This window comes from Solenopsis invicta, chromosome 16 (assembly GCF_016802725.1).
Source record: "Solenopsis invicta isolate M01_SB chromosome 16, UNIL_Sinv_3.0, whole genome shotgun sequence".
In the NCBI taxonomy this organism is placed as follows: domain Eukaryota; kingdom Metazoa; phylum Arthropoda; class Insecta; order Hymenoptera; family Formicidae; genus Solenopsis; species Solenopsis invicta.
In genome coordinates this window covers 14,718,854-14,735,190 of record NC_052679.1, presented here as the reverse complement: position 1 = coordinate 14,735,190, position 16,337 = coordinate 14,718,854, and the positions used below count along the sequence as shown (strand labels likewise).

Here is a 16,337-nt window from a genome sequence, read left to right as displayed (position 1 = left end):
CGCTATCGCGTTTCTTCCTTTGTAAGTATGCATTATTTAATATCTTCGTAATTGTATCTCGCCATTTTTGCAAGATTTTATTTTTCATCACTGCGCTGTCATAGCCTGACGAGGGAAAGGATTCGTTACACAAAAATAAATCTGTATTTTACCGTAGAGCTTTGTCCGTTCTGGCACAGTACACGCGTTATTTCATCACTTTATTCCCCGTGACCCAGTCGAACCGCTTAACCGGTTGTACAAGCTCGACGTCGCTCACCACCGACATTCCATTCTTCGTTCTCCATATCGAGAGGTGTCGGTGTCGCATTCCGTCCTATTCCATTCTGTAGGAAGGCCGATCATGTCGGTTATAGGGACGGCAAAAATATTGCGCGGCAGATAGGGGTAGAAGGGAACCAGCGGTACCTCTAGAGAGGAACTGAACATTTTTCTAGCTCCCCTCCAGCCCCTCCACGCCGGCAAGCACGCCCATCGCTGTAGTGGGGGGTGCGCACCCCCGTAGAGGGCTGGTGGGGACAGACAGAGAGGTTGCGGTGGTGGTGGTGGTGGTAGTCTCCGTGGCGAAGTCTGACCGTTACGGCACCAGTACTACTGTCGCCACTATCACGAGTGCAGGCCATCACGGGACTCAATCATGGACATACTGGGTATGTCCTATTCAAAACCAAGCATGCACTACTTAACTGCTTATTGATCCCGTTCGTTTGATATATGTTCCGATTGTCGAAATCGACCCGTCCTTGCGGGGAAAAGGAAATTTTGCGAATCACGCTTCACCGCGGCCGCATACTTTAATCGCGAGTGTCGGCGGGACTGGCTCGACCCTTTCTTAATCGTGAGACTTCATCTGCATCAAAGGATTAAGGTATTGTGGCTGAAGGGAAAAGTTAAAAAAATCATTGGATTGGTGCTTCTACTACTCTTCTTTTCAAACCTTTTCGCTTCTGTCTCTCTCTCTCTCTCTCTTTCTCTCTGTTTCTGTTTTTCTCTGTCCCGCTCTTTTTCTTTTTCTCTTCAAAACAGACAATTCAGTAGTAAAAAAAAAAACATCGTGTGATTTACGCCTGAAACTTCGCTTTATACCTGCATCGAATTAAAACGAATTAAGTCACTGTGTTTAGAAAAGAGGAAAAAGGTGCTTATTTTAACCCGTTTCTCCAAGTTTGTCAGATTTTCGGATGTGTTTTTCAAATTTTTCATAAGATTTCTTAAACCACATATATGTGAATTTCGTGAAACTAATTCCATTTAAAATACAATAAAAATGGCCGTAAAATTTCAATTTAAAAAATTACATACTTTTATCCGCTAATATTACATATAATAAAAGAGATTTTTAAATAAAATCGTTTATAATGCATCACACACAATTGCTCGAAAAATTTAAATAAAAAAACGCATATTTCAGTCGATCGGCAAATAAATAAGCACGTGTTCACAGGGCTCTCTGACAAATGTATTGTTATGTGTATTTTATATGTATGTTTGCATTAAAAATATTGGAGTATCAATTTAAACAAAATACATATGTGTTTGTGTGAAAAATAAAAAAAGAATCTTGTGCAACGCCGTTTATTCTCTCGTGTCAGTCGCGTATCCTTGTTTTTTGTTTTTTTTTAAATAAAAATATTGATATATTACTCCATTCTGGTCTTGGCTTTTTTTATGAAAAAGAAATCGCAGCGTTTAGTTTTTACATTTTTTTTTTTCGACAAGAACGGATGATCAGTTTTTTGTGAAAAAGAAAAATTTATGACACATTTAAATTTTAATAAATAAACTCACTAAAAGTACGTTTTTTGTGCGTTCGCACGTGACAACTGTCCTTATCCGATTGAATATGTACATTTCTATATGACACGTAAAAAGATCCATCTTATTGGATACAAATAAAATTATTGAAGTGTTACGGACAGTGATAAATATTTTTTTTTTTTTTCATTTTAATTATAAACTTTTATTAACTTTCATCGGATAATGTAAATTACTTTTAAAAAATTGGAAATTTCCGAGGAAACTTCAATTTAAAGGACATTTATTCATATTACCTGATCGATTGATATTCTGATAAAATTATACACGATACCTTTATATTCATTACACGGGAGAAATATCTTCATTAACAAAACGGGCTTTCGCATCGTCTCCATTACGATTACGATTCGATTATCGATGGTGGAGATTGAAATTCTGCTGTAACTCAATTTATAATGAAAATCTTCGAGTAACTTAGTCGATGGGTGTCGAGATCGTTCTTGAGATAATTCTCTTCCAGACATCGGAAGCATAATTGAATTTCACGTCATCGACTTAGAAGCGCGTCCGCTCCCAAATAAGCTTGTCCTCTTGAGCTCACCTTCTAATGAGTACTATCTGTCCTTGCATCTCTTTGTAGCTCGCACTGCTGTCATATACTCGACCTACTTTTATTTTATGCAGCTTGTAAACTTCAAAAGAAATAAGTGTTTATAGATGACCTTGTGAGATATGACAAATGATGTACAGAATCTCTTTCTGAATAATCCATGAAGAATTCCGTAGACTTTAATATTCGACGGAATCATTTGTATCCTAATTCGTACGTTGAATTATCTGAAAAGATTTCAATTATCTCATTGTATCTAAGCTTGCAGAAAAATGCGAAAGGATCTTGAACTGCTGCAACATCCTTAGATTGTCTATAAGCAAATCAATGATGCATTAACGTAACGTATAACACGATAGGATTGTAGATTAAGAAGTAGCGGAGAATAAAATTGCCCAGTGCATGAAATACTGCTCCATTAAAAAGTCTGTTTCGACTACTTTTAAGACCAGTGTGCTTTAAATGTGTCTTTGAGACATCCGGCATTCCCTCGATGCTTCAAAAATGCAACAGAGCGGACACACCTGCAGCATTTCAAGATAAACGAAATATTGAGGACGGAAATGTCGAAGCAAAGGGCGACTGGTTATTCGCCGTACGAACTGATGTTTTTACGAGTGATCTCGTTGTTTGATCGAGCAATCAAATTTTACGAGAGAGGAAAAAAAACTCATCGCGTTTAATAAACAGAATTTCATCTATCTGGAAACATTATTAATACGAAAAATAATGTGCATATGTTGTGCTGAAAGCAGGAGAATTAAGTTGCTATGAATTCAGATTTAAGTTTTATGTACACAGATTTTATATAATTTTAATAAAAATATTAAACGACGACAATGAAAAATTTTGACATTTTTTCAACATAAATACATTAAAAACGTATTCTTTAATATACATAAATACTTAAAAAAATATGTATTTCATTTACTTCCCTCGTTTTAAAACCAGAATTTTCGTGTTAATAAATTTAAAGAAGATAATGCAAATCGTAGTCTTGTCAAACGTTTTAGCTTTTTCTGCAAAGATTATGTAACATTGAACGATGGTGTTACTCTTTTTCTCCCTCAAGTAGAAACTTTTCGATGCTACTTTCGTGTTCCTCGGTTTGTCTCATCCAGGCGATAAAGTCTTGCCAAGAAAAGTAAGACGTCCGCTGTGAATTTATATTTCGGAACTCTCGGAGGAGTCGTTTAGAAATGGCGCAGGTCTATTATTGTATGTGTAAGTTAGTGACCATGTCTTAACTGGATTTATTCGGTAAAGTAAAAGTTTTTTTAATTATTTTACATTGATCGAAGAGAACAGTTTTATTATTCAGTAAACGTATTTATTTTAGTACCGTTTCTATGATTTTGAAAAAAATATTTCGCAAGTTTGTGTGAATACATTATTTTATACTCACTAAATTTATTTAAATGTAGGAAATGATACTCAAATAAAAGTATTTACTTGATAAGAAAAAACTTTTTCTAGTATTGGATAAAGAGAGGTAACGTGAAATAAGTTACTAATATGAAGCTTACATAGGAGCTTATTTATTAAAGAAAGCACTCGCTAGAAGTTATTGCAGTTGTGATATATGTTACCACGAACAGCGAATCTTGTGCGACAACAGTTTTCTTCGATACGAGTACTTGTTTATTTTTGTTATTTTTGGAAATATTGCTGCATTGTCTTAATCGTGTTTCTACAAACTCAAAGTAAATTCTTTAATAAAATCTTTTATATTTTACAGACACTTTCAATAATGTTTTGAGTAACGTTATGCTATTTAATTGTGATTTTTTATTTATTGACACAAAAAAAATTTGTCATATTATGATGTGAAATACTTCAAGGGTAGAGATTATGGAACATGTTACAATATTTATACATTAGAGCGTTGTTTATTTTTTTATAAAAGATATAATTATATGTATATGTCTCATAAATTTTCTACATTTGAAATTTGTTTTTCAATGTCCAATGTAGCTTCTATTTTACATAAATTAGTTTACTCAAGAACGGAAATGCAATAAACATTTTTGTAAAATGATATTTCTTTTAGGTGATAATGTTTATTTTACATAATAATTTCATATGATTTAATTTGTTTTTTTTTAATTAACGTGCAATAATATTATTTTATTTTTTACGTGGCATTGTACACACAGTAACAATATTGAACTATGTTTAATTGTATTTTGATCAGTTTGCATAAATAAACAAGTTTGCACTTTATTTGTTGTGTTGTTTATTCTGTGTTTATAGGATAAAGACAGGTAGTGTGGAACAAGTTATACACTAATATGGAATAGGAGCTTATTTATTAAAGAAAGCACTGTATTCAAGCGATCGCTGGAAGTTCTTGCAGTTATTGCAAAACACGCTACAATAAAGTATTTATTTAGTTTTATTGTTTCTGGAATTACTGCATTGTCTTAACAATGTTTCCACAAATTCAAGGTAAATACCACCGTTCTTGAAATTTGATACGCATTCCATATAATGTCCAATTTTTCAGATCCCTCATTTTCATTTTTTATTCTTCTGTTAATACTGAAATTGGATATAAGTTTTGGAGATTTTTATTAATTGGACGTTGTAGTTAATGTTTCTCAAGAGTTCTTCATCAATCAAAAGTCTTGAATATGTATTATTTATATCGGGAGTAATGTGTAATTTAAAAATGGGTATTTCACGCACCTGCTTTTAACTTACTGCAATTTACATATCATTACTGTATTTAAGAAGAAAAAAAGGGAAAGAGAAGGAAGGAGAGAGCAGGTATATCAAAAAGGCGAAATATTATAGTTTATATATTTATCAGAAAAACATGCAAATAATGTTATGTTTTTTGAAATAATATTCTTCTAAATAATTTATTGAAGATTTCGAATTGTTTGATCAATTTTGTGCCATATAACAGACTGTCGAGTACAAAATTCGCTTCTATCTTTTCAAGACGGAAAACTGTACGTGCGTGTACGTAAAACCATTGCGAGAGGGGCATTCGACCGTATGAGCGAATCAATATACTACTACGAACCCCTCATAAATAACACGTTGACAAAACAGTCTGATGTTCTTCGCCCCCCTTTCCCGTTGAAGAGAATACGCGTGCACATTGGCAACGCCTGTGCTGTAAGTTATCGTGTTTCTGCAGCTAAGATCGAAAAAATATTCTTTTCTTCTTTTGACGAACATGATCAATGAGACTGACACTAATACAGCATGATTTTTCGTTACGAGCTGACATTTTAATTTTTTGTTTGAAAGGCTGGGTGTAAATTGTTGTAAATAAATAATTAGAAATGTGTAAATATTTTGGAGTAATCATGATTGAGATATAGTCAAAATTTTAGAACAATTTCTTGATAATTTTATATAATAAAAACGACCGTTATTGTATTTAAAGAACAAAGTGTATCCGTTATGCAATATTCTGTTCAATATTCTTCAAGAGCTTTCGCAAATGAAAGTATGAAACACTTTTTTATATTACTAAAAATTTTGCCAATATTCGAGTAAAGTGGAACCTGTTAATAAAACTTGACAAGATACACTGGACAATGTTCTGAAATAAAAAGAATTACTTAAAATGTAAATCCAGAAAAGAATAGAAGAACAAAAATCGTGAGAAGAATTCTTCTCACGGTAACATACATGATTATAACCTACTTTAATATTAAACTGCACAATTTTGCGTTGCGGCGTGTAAAAATTGCTGAACAAGCATCATCGTTCCCCCTTTTTTTTCGCTTATTCGACAAAGTCACTCTCATGTAGTCAGCAACAATCCGCTGCGATAATGGAGGCCATCTACTACAAAGAAGAACGGGCGATAAAATGAAGCGGCACGTATGCAAATATCTGCATGCAAACGATTGAGTTGACCATTAAGTTCATATGTAAGAAACATTTAAATTCAAGCGCAATAAATGCATTTTATAAATACGCACCATACATATTTAAATGAATGAATAAATATAAAAAGCTCTTTTGTGATTACACATTTATCTAACAATATTTTTATTATTAGAAATTTTGTGTGGTATTTTTAGAATAAATTTTTTTTTAATTTTATTGTAAGACTTTATTTTTTTATTCCCTTAAAAAAAAAGTTTGATATTTTGATTTTCTCATAATTGGAAAATAATGTGTTACTTGTAATATTTGTCGTTACTGTTACATTTACTTTTTTTAGTAACAGTATTAGTTTTCTTTTTGCATAACTGTAATAGCACCGTAGTTAAATTTTTTCAGTAACGCGAATTTAACAGTTTTATATTTTAAATCTATTTGTAACAATTTTCATTACGTTCTTCAATTTCCAAATAGTATTCATAGTCTGATATTATAACTATTTTAAATATAGTTTTAAGATGTCACAAATCAAACATATTACCACAAACATTTTAAGGAAAATTTTTATTTGAAATTAATATGTTACAATTTTTTAATTCAGAATGCAAAAGGTATAAATTTCGTTGTATTTATAAATTTAATAAAAATAAAAATTGTTTATTTACGTTTTGAGCATTTTTTACAAAAAAACAATAAAAAGATAAATTTTTTTATTTAATTCGATCTTGTTTAGTATTGAAAGAGTAACGGAAAACGTGAATTGTTTCTTTTTAAGCATCAATAACATTTTAGAATTAATAAATTTGTAACGGCGGGGAGGGGGATAATTAGTTACTTCTCGTCTGCGTAACGAGTTACTATGAAAAAATAATTTTCCTAGAAGTTATCCAATTTTTATCTTTTGTCACTTTATTGATTTTTAAATTAAATATACAATTCTTCATTTCCTGTAACTTATGGTAACATTTGCGATGCGCCTCGACAAGACAAAGGTTAGGCATTACGAGATAACCGCACGGCAGCAGGTAGCCATTGAAATTCTCTTCTCCTTTCGTCTCTCGAGACAATTGCGATCGGCTCACGAAGCGTATCGCAGGTTGAAGCAGGCTGTCGTGCGACTCTACAATCTCACGAAGTAACTTCAGATATACGGCGCGAACCTACTGCGATTTAACCACGAGAGAAATTACCTCGCTATTGTATAATCTGAAGCGAGCTGGTATCGTACGAATCAATGCGTGTTGCAGCTGCCAAAGGAATGAATAATCAATAGGTCTAATTCCGTGCTTCGAATACAAGACCTATCGCTATAACGTTGGAATAAAAGGAACAAAGATCAAAATTGGATAACTGAAGATCAAAATAAGTTATACAGTCAATATAAGATTTAAGATTTAAGAATGCAGTAATAGTCAAAATTTTGTAAATCACCGGAAAGCTAGTAAATTAATCAATCAATCCTCTTCCTTTCAGACATATTCTAGTCTAGAGTGCAAAAAAGTTATTTATTTTTAGGAATTAAACGAAATTGCTGCATATGTTTCTCTACGTTTTTGCATAGCTACTTGTACATATTCAAATATCTTAGAATACCTAAATACTTATTGATTATTATGTGAATAAACAAATACATTTTTCAAGTCGATTAACATGATTTTTGAGGAATTACTACAATCTAACTATTGCATATATGTAAACTACATGTCTGTTTATCGCATGAAGTAGATTATTGCGATATCTATAAACTTTTTTTTATATGTGTTAAATTTAATTGTTTTGTTAAAAAAGATATTCGTTTTTCTTTTAAATCGCACCATTTTAATAATTTGTAATATTTTTCACATATCCTTGTTCATGTAATAAATAGATATATATTTTAAATGCAAAAGTTGAAGTCGATAGCTTTAGTAGTTTAAAAATATGTTTGCTTTTCAATTCAGGTACACACAAAAACTAATAAACTAACATTTAACCTTACAAAAATTTGTAGATATTTATTAAATGTATGCAAGTAGTTATGGAAGAGCATATGAAGGATATGTACAACAACTCTCTTTAAAAAATACTCAAAAACAACCTTTTTTCTTCAAAAAAACCTTTTTTGCTCTCTAACCTTCGTTGTAAGAAATATTGTTTAAAATTACATCTATTACATCTATTGGGTAATTTTGAGACCTACTAAAACAAGCTGTAAAGTTCCACGCGTTTGTAGATTTGCAATATGTCAGAGTAAAACTAATTTCTTAATTACTATTTAAGCAGATAACAGAAATTCACAACATGTATGGAAAATTATAAAAATAATAATGTAACGATATTTTATGCAATTGTGTTATTGCACATTTAAATGTTGTCTCTTTATTATACATGTTGCAAATGATAGAATAACCGTGCCCTCACACAATAATGCTAGGCAGGACAGAATTTTGGTATGCACGTTGAACATTCAGTATTTTTCACAACAATATATGGAATATTGCTGCATTACGTATGTTACAAAAATTTTGATAATTAAATAAAATATTTAAAATGTTTTATCATGCATGTAATTTTCCATATAAAACAAAATATATTACACAATAAAAGCAAATCTACATATTTTTGTGGAATTTCATAATTGCTCTAAAATTACATGATTTTTTTATATTTACGGAGTTAATAATGTAATTTTAACATTTATTATTTGTGTAAATTTTTAAATTTTTTTTACAGTGCAGAATACCCCTTAAATGAAACTATTTTATGGCCTATGATGTTCAGCTTACAATTAATGCGAAACCCATTTACATATCAATCTATTCAATTCAATTTTCTGAAAACGTTTAATATCCATTGTTTTGAAGATTTAAAGGAAGTCAATCGTTTTTCCTTTCTATGATAAAATACATGCGTTTGGCGTAATGCCAACAGACAGTTAACACACGATAGACCTAGTTCAGCATCGTTCGAAGTTATATCAAATGTCAAGGTTATTGTCAAGAGAAAAGAATTGAAGAGAAGAGTATAATTTTGAAATCAATAACTTTGGAGTAATCGTGTCAGCTAAAAAAATTCATTTATTTTTAAATTTAACGTAAAAACTAATAAACATTTAGCTGTCATCAAAATTTATAGGTATTTATTAAATATGTACAAATAAATGTGTAAAAAGAAGCGTAAAAAGAATATGTAGCGGTATTCTTTTTTATTATAATTCCCAAAAGTAAGTCATTTTTTTATGCCTTAAACTAAACTAATCCTTTTAAATTATTATCACAATTTAAAGAAAATAAAATATAATCACTACACATAATTATACAGAAAATTACGAAAGAGTTATCTGTTTTTAATTTTTAATTTTGTGTCCGACTTGCATTAGCCTTTAGCTTTTCTTTAAATTTACGTGTAAATTAACACTCAAAAATGTTATGCGCCTTTCTGATATTAAATAACATACATCAAGTTAAAAATTTAAAGTCACGTGTTAACCAACTCTTATCAAACGTTTTCTAAACGAAAAAATCGTTAGATCCCTCTTAATCATTTAAACGCGTCCCCTTTAACATTTACTTAAGCGTGTGCGACCACGATCATTAATCTTAACACCCACGATAAATCTCTCACCAAGCGGAGAAATTCCACGTCAATACCGTAGCAAAATTCCCTACGTCAATAAATTGCGGGGTAAAAAATTTTGACGAAAGAAAATTTGAAATCAGTAGCGATAGGAATTTTAGACGAAGAGGAAAAGAGAGAGAGAGAGAGAGAGAGAGAGAGAGAGAGGGAGAGAGATAGAGAGAGAGGGGAAGGGAGAGAGAGAGAGAAAATATCTTGGGGTGATGTCGGAGAGATTTACATACCGCACGAGACCGGAACAATCAACTTCTAACACGAGAACCCTCGCTCTTCTTCGCGACACTTCCACTACCGAGGAAATGCTGATACGACCATCTCAACCCGTGTCGGAAATGAACAAACAAGTATCAACCCGAGAATCAATTTTCGAAAATTCGCATTTGCGGTTCGTCAGATGATAAGACAAACAATTCTCTTTTTCTTTTTTTTTTTTTAAGTTATTTCTTCGCGAGGAAAACTTACAACGTAGATTTGTCTTATAAATGGCTGCATCAATCACAAAGTTTGAACATTAAAAGTTCCTGTTGTTTTGAGAATCCCAGAATAATAGCTGACTCCTTTATTACGTTCGAAAATATGAATTCTCAAATCGAGATGCAGACATTATTTAATTTGGCTCATGACTTAAATTTAATTAGTTGCATCTCGCGATGCATTCGGTGATCGAATCAAAGTGCAACATCCGTGTTAAGCGATCGATGCTCACGATTGAACTTGAAGCCGCATCAATAGGAGCAAATTCTGGAGATGCGGTTAATTACGCCGAAGTGGCTTAATCAAGACTACTTGACCTAAGCTCAAGGTAACCGGATGCTAGTTATGCTTGGCAATGCGAGCAAACGTGTCAATGAATGCGAATGTATTAGATTACGCCGTTCGATCGGTTGTTGACTGATAATCGCATCCGTATTTAGCGGCTGCTATTATAACTAATAAGCTACGTAAGCGTGTAACGTTACGTAAATCGCGATGCTAAATATTACATTCTTATATCAAACGCCGCATACTGTTAATAAATGCGATTGAGGAAACTGAGGCACCATGAGTCACGGCTTATCATGGATTTAGATTAATCCCAAATGTTTAGATTGGTACAACTGCTGTTATACAAATATTATTTTGTTGTCCATGCTTCCTATCTAGAAGACAATGTTCAAACTGTGTTGCCTTAGGACACACGTACCGTTAATGGCTTTTCCGAAAATAATTTTTTAATTGTTTAGAAATATTTTGATATTATTTTTGTAAAAGAGTTATACATATATTACAAATAAAATGCCAATTGCTACGCATCGTATCTCATCTTCTACGTTATAAATAGTCTTTTATTATTTATTTTTTTATTATAATTCACCGTTTTCTATATTAAGTGTAATCGGGGTATAACGTGTCTTTCGATGCCAGGTTAAACACATAGATGTCTGTACTACACCTAGTGTAGCTATCTAGTCATAGTAGACATCAATGATCACATTAAATATTCATAATAAAACGGAGCAATACAAAATAGTTATTTTATACACCGGATTTCGAATTATGGTTTGAACATATAAAAAAATCTATCAAAGGCATGTACAAAGATCGAGAATTAAATTTATTTTACATTCGTAAGGTTTGTATTCCTGACTATTTCTCTCGTCTATTCACTTGTTATATTTATGATGAATGTTATATTTATGGAGATTTTTAATTCTATTAGTTATAGTTAATATTCATATAACACAGAAAGATTGCAGAAATTGCAACATTGTAGAAATATTTTATCGCAAGATTGCGACATGATTGCAAAAACGCGAAATGTTGCTGCAATATTGCTACGACATTGTAGCAATGGTGAAATGTATGCTTTTAGAAATATTACAACGCAGTATTACTATATAATGGTCTGTATTCAGAATGCGCTTATAAAGACGTTTTTTTGTCATTCTTGTTTTAAGTTTAATAAATAATAAAGATAAATTGTCGAAAGAGCGCGCCACATCTTGATAAGCGTGTCCTGAATAAGGGCTAATGTGCTTTCATATTTCTATTAATATTTCAAGTGCCATTATATTTTGGCACATAGAATATTATATGTTTCTGAATTAATCTTTACACAAAAAAAAATCAAAAATTTTACTGCCATATACAATAAATATCTCATTTACTTTTATCTTAGAGCTTAACTTTGTAGAAGCATAACACATTATTTTTCACTATATTTTTGATTTATTGCTGCAACATTATTGAAGTAATATTACTGAAGTAAAAAAATTTTTGCAACGTCTCTGCACTATAATATATAATGTTATGACGCTGCAACAGTGTTTCTGCAAGCTTCTGTGCTGTATAGATAATTATATTTATTGTATTTCAGTGACTATGCTAAGAATGTGTAAGTTAATTAAAATTCTTTTACAATTGTTGTAATTGTTATTTTTTTTATAAATCTACTTTGTGTGTGTGAGAGAGAGAGAGAGAGAGAGAAAGAGAGAGAGACTCATAGTGCCCTTAAATGACTGTAATGCTCCAAATATAATATGAGGCATATTGCATTATTTCTTTAAAAAATGTGTTTTTATTTCTTTCTCAAAAATCAATTAATATATTTGCTGTATATACTGAATTTTAAAATATGCATTATTCTTCAATTATATTTCAAAAATAAAATAAAAAATCTTATATTTACAGGTAATTTTAATTGTTATAGCTCATGATATACCTCAATCTTCTTCATACAATATTTTTTAATAAATTGAAAAAATTAATTGTAATCTCTTTTGAAATAATTTTCTTCTGAATTCACACAACTGCAAACTATGTTATCAATGTTCTAAATAATTTTGCATGCCGTTTTTCGTGTAACATTGTAAAATAATAGCTTTAATATTTTTAATTTTTTGTACCTTACACTTTTTTTTATGACATCTTTATTTTAGGAAAAGGTTAGCGATAAATGTAAAAATTATGATAGTTATAAAAAAAATAAAAAGAATTATTTAGAAACGCTATTAAATAAAAGAATTACAATGAAAAATACATTTTAATAGCATTTAATTAAGTATTCCTTCAACTTTAATAGAATAATAAAGTTGGAGGAATAAATATCTAATGCGTGTGGAAAAGTGATAAAAAGAGGCATAAATTTTAAAATATTTTATCTAGAAAGATCTCATCGAGTTTAAAAACGTTTGGGCCATTTTATCGCATTATCTTCGCATATTTTACGATCAAAACGTATCGAGATTTTCTGGTAATATAATCCAATCCTTCTCTTCAAAACGGCAACTTTTCACCCTTCTCGTAGGGGACAATGTGAACGTGCGCCAATATAATCGTACGAGTGGGCACAAATCCGAGTTCTGGGAGATTTGCATGTAAATCGGATCTCGCAGAAGGTAAAATCTGGTACTGGCTTTTTTGAGACTGCGGCCGATTTCGCGAATTATTTCGATACGCTAGGATTGATAGATAGTATTGTCCCGTCCTCGTCACCCTCTTATTTCTTTTTCTTCCTCTCTCTTTTTTGTACCGATGTGCAATCTTGACAAAGAATAAGTAAATGAGAAAGAACGGTGAAGTGTCGGTATTTGTCGTTTTCTACATAAAATTATCTAGACAGAGAAACTTTCATCTTTTATTTCATCTTTTATTTAGATTACTAGAATGTGTGTTATCTTATTGTTAGTAATATTATCTCGCGTTCTAATTATTTATATTAATGTCAGCAATAAGAAATATAAAGTAATTGTCCTCAGTTTCACTCTCAAACGATAAGTTACAAAGTTATTTATCTTGCACAGATCAGAAAATAGTAGTACAACATAAAAATTGCCGCAAACTATAAGTGGTTGCAAAACTTTTACAAAGAACATTATCGGTTATCATAATGTGAATTATATATTTCCTTTATTTTCCAACTTATATTTTATTTGCGTATTGATACAAATCGAAAAAAAGAACATTTTTGCCAGATTGAATTACTTGTGACGAACTCTTTTCAAGAAATAAAAGTTTTTAAATAAAAATATGAATATATTGTTTTTATACTGTAAATGCTCAACAGAGGTAATAATTTAACATTGTCTAGCTAAAACCATAATATAATATTATCTTTTGTCTAGGTATATTTAAAATTAAATTACCTTTATTTTATATAAAATGCATTTACATGTTTACAATTTATCTTATCTTTATCTAGATATTAATAATTTTATGTTAATTGTATGCTGAGCGCAACTGAGGGTAGGTTGATCTATTAAAAGCAATGAGATAAATCATTGCCATGTATTCATGCTCACATGTAATAAACATGATGACCGTTGGATAATAATGACAATAAATATAAAAAAAATTGTGCTAAAGAATTAACATTATTTTCTGTTTAAAGTCTTATTCGCAACGTTTCGTAATTACTTTAAAGCATCTCAAATAAGAGTGCGTCGTTACTGCTGGAATCAGCACATTGCTTTCGCTGTTAGAATCACTCCTGGAATTTTTCAATTAAAATACTAGCCAGCACGTCGATTTAAAACTTTTCTTAACACAACAGGCATTTGTATAACTTAGTAGCAAGAGGGTTTTTTGTTTCTTCTTTTTTCCTGTAAATATCTTTTGATGTTTTGATCATTTCCTTGCCAGGAGCTTTCTTTAACAAGAAATTGAATGTATCGATCTCATTCCTTCTCAAAAATTTATTTTACATGTTCTACACAGTAAAGAGATATGTTAAATATTCGAATAATTATTAAACGCAATATTTGCACACACGATTGGAACGAAACGTATGTATGGAACGCAATGAAAGAATAAAGGATTAATTGTGCACTTTATTGCACGTGGTACAGGACTCGAAATAAAAATATATTTGCAAACACATAACTGTCATGCCATACGTTTTCCAATTTGGCATTCTTGCATTTTTAAAAAGCGCAGCATGCATTTATAAAGCTTTATTACGCGGCCCAAGGAAAGTAGTTAGTTACAAAACTCGATAAAAACGTTAAACCTATGTGGAATGGTACCAGAGAATTGCAGTCCTCTAACTTGCACATGCATTACTTGCACGCTAGGCAAAATATCCTTGAGCCGAAGGCGCATATATAAAAGAGAGATGTTATCGTAACGTGCTGCAAACCGCACGTATACTAAACCTAAACTCGCACGAAAGAAGATAACAAACGAGCTACATGTAGTTGTGAACGTGTACCGTGCACCACGTTATCACAACATTATATATCCATATTTAAAAAAAAAAAAATGCTTCACGTTGCAAAGTCAAGATTAAAAATAAAAATTAATATATTCTGTTATTTTAACTCAGGTATTTTAACTCAGGTATTTTATTAATTTAATTAGGTAACTAAAAATTATAAATTGAAAAATATAAAATTATTATTGTACATAAAGAGAGAGAAAGAGAGAGAGAGAGAGAGAGAGAGAGAGAGAGAGAGAGAGAGAGAGAGACTATTATGCATATAGATAATATTATAGATTATGAGAATTTTTAAATAATGTTTTTAAAAATTATTTAAAAATTTTGTAAAATTTATGTTTATAAAAAGCCAAGGAAACAATTTCCATACTCTTGTCATAATATTGATTTGATTAAAAGAGTAGCGCGACCATTGCCTAATTATTAAGCAGTCGTACTAATATATTTCCAGATCCGTCGATATTGGTTCGAGGAATAAATTGGTTTTATCCTACATTGTATTAGATAATAATTTTCAGTGCAATTTAAATAAAAAAAAAATAAAATAAAATAAAAAGGACGAGGTTGCACATTATGGCAGCAGTTCAATTAAAAGTTGTTACCGAGTGCACAGAAGTAGAATAAAAAAATTTGACGCATTAAATCGGCTACCGTCAATTTGATCATCGGCCATACACGTGCAGTACAGAATTTCTCCCAGCTCATCCTCGCAAGCGTTCACATGCAAACGGATAATCCGTCCGTTTCAGATGGTTGTCCAATTCTTTTTTTTCTTTTTTTTTTTTTTTTTATCCAACCAGGTGGTGAAACAGCCAATACGATCGTCGTCCAACGAGAAACGAGGTGACCGTTTCGATACGAGGCGACTCGTTTGAAATCTCGCAGTAAATTCGTTTCTCCAACATCTGCGCGGCGGTGATTGGACGGCGGATTGTTCGATAAAGCGGCGATCGGCGTTAGCATCCAACTCGGGTGGGCGAATGAAACCGAGAGAGGGTGGCAAAAGGCTGACTTTCTCTTTCGCGGTTTGTTCGCGCTGAAATAGAGCGGTTTTGTTCTTATAAAGGCTAGTTAAAATGCAGATTCTATCAATCGCACCGAATGAAGACATACCTCGCGTGCACCGTGGCTGACGCGCGTGCGGCTTTTATATAAAATTGTCTTCAAAGGAAATAAAATTTTAACGAAATTGGGAGAGGAGAGTACTAATAAAGAACGGTGTCGATATAGATACGCCAGTTCCCTCTGATCAATTTTCTCTGTATTATGCGGAGTTAACACAGGAATATAACGAAGAATATTTTTGGTATA

General features: G+C 31.5%; 1 protein-coding gene across 4 annotated transcripts in view; it reads left to right on the top strand.

The window, feature by feature from the left end:
- The window catches only part of LOC105201535 (complexin), a 210,854-nt gene that overhangs the window by 170,068 nt on the left and 24,449 nt on the right, over positions 1-16,337 (top strand). Inside the window, exon 1 of one of the 4 annotated variants that reach the window (XM_011169583.3) lies at positions 513-650. The exons of 2 other annotated variants lie outside the window; for them this stretch is intronic. In XM_011169583.3, the coding sequence (XP_011167885.1) occupies positions 638-650 (13 nt within the window). In that variant the 5' untranslated portion in view covers positions 513-637. One more of the 4 variants, XM_026137680.2, reaches the window with a different exon arrangement.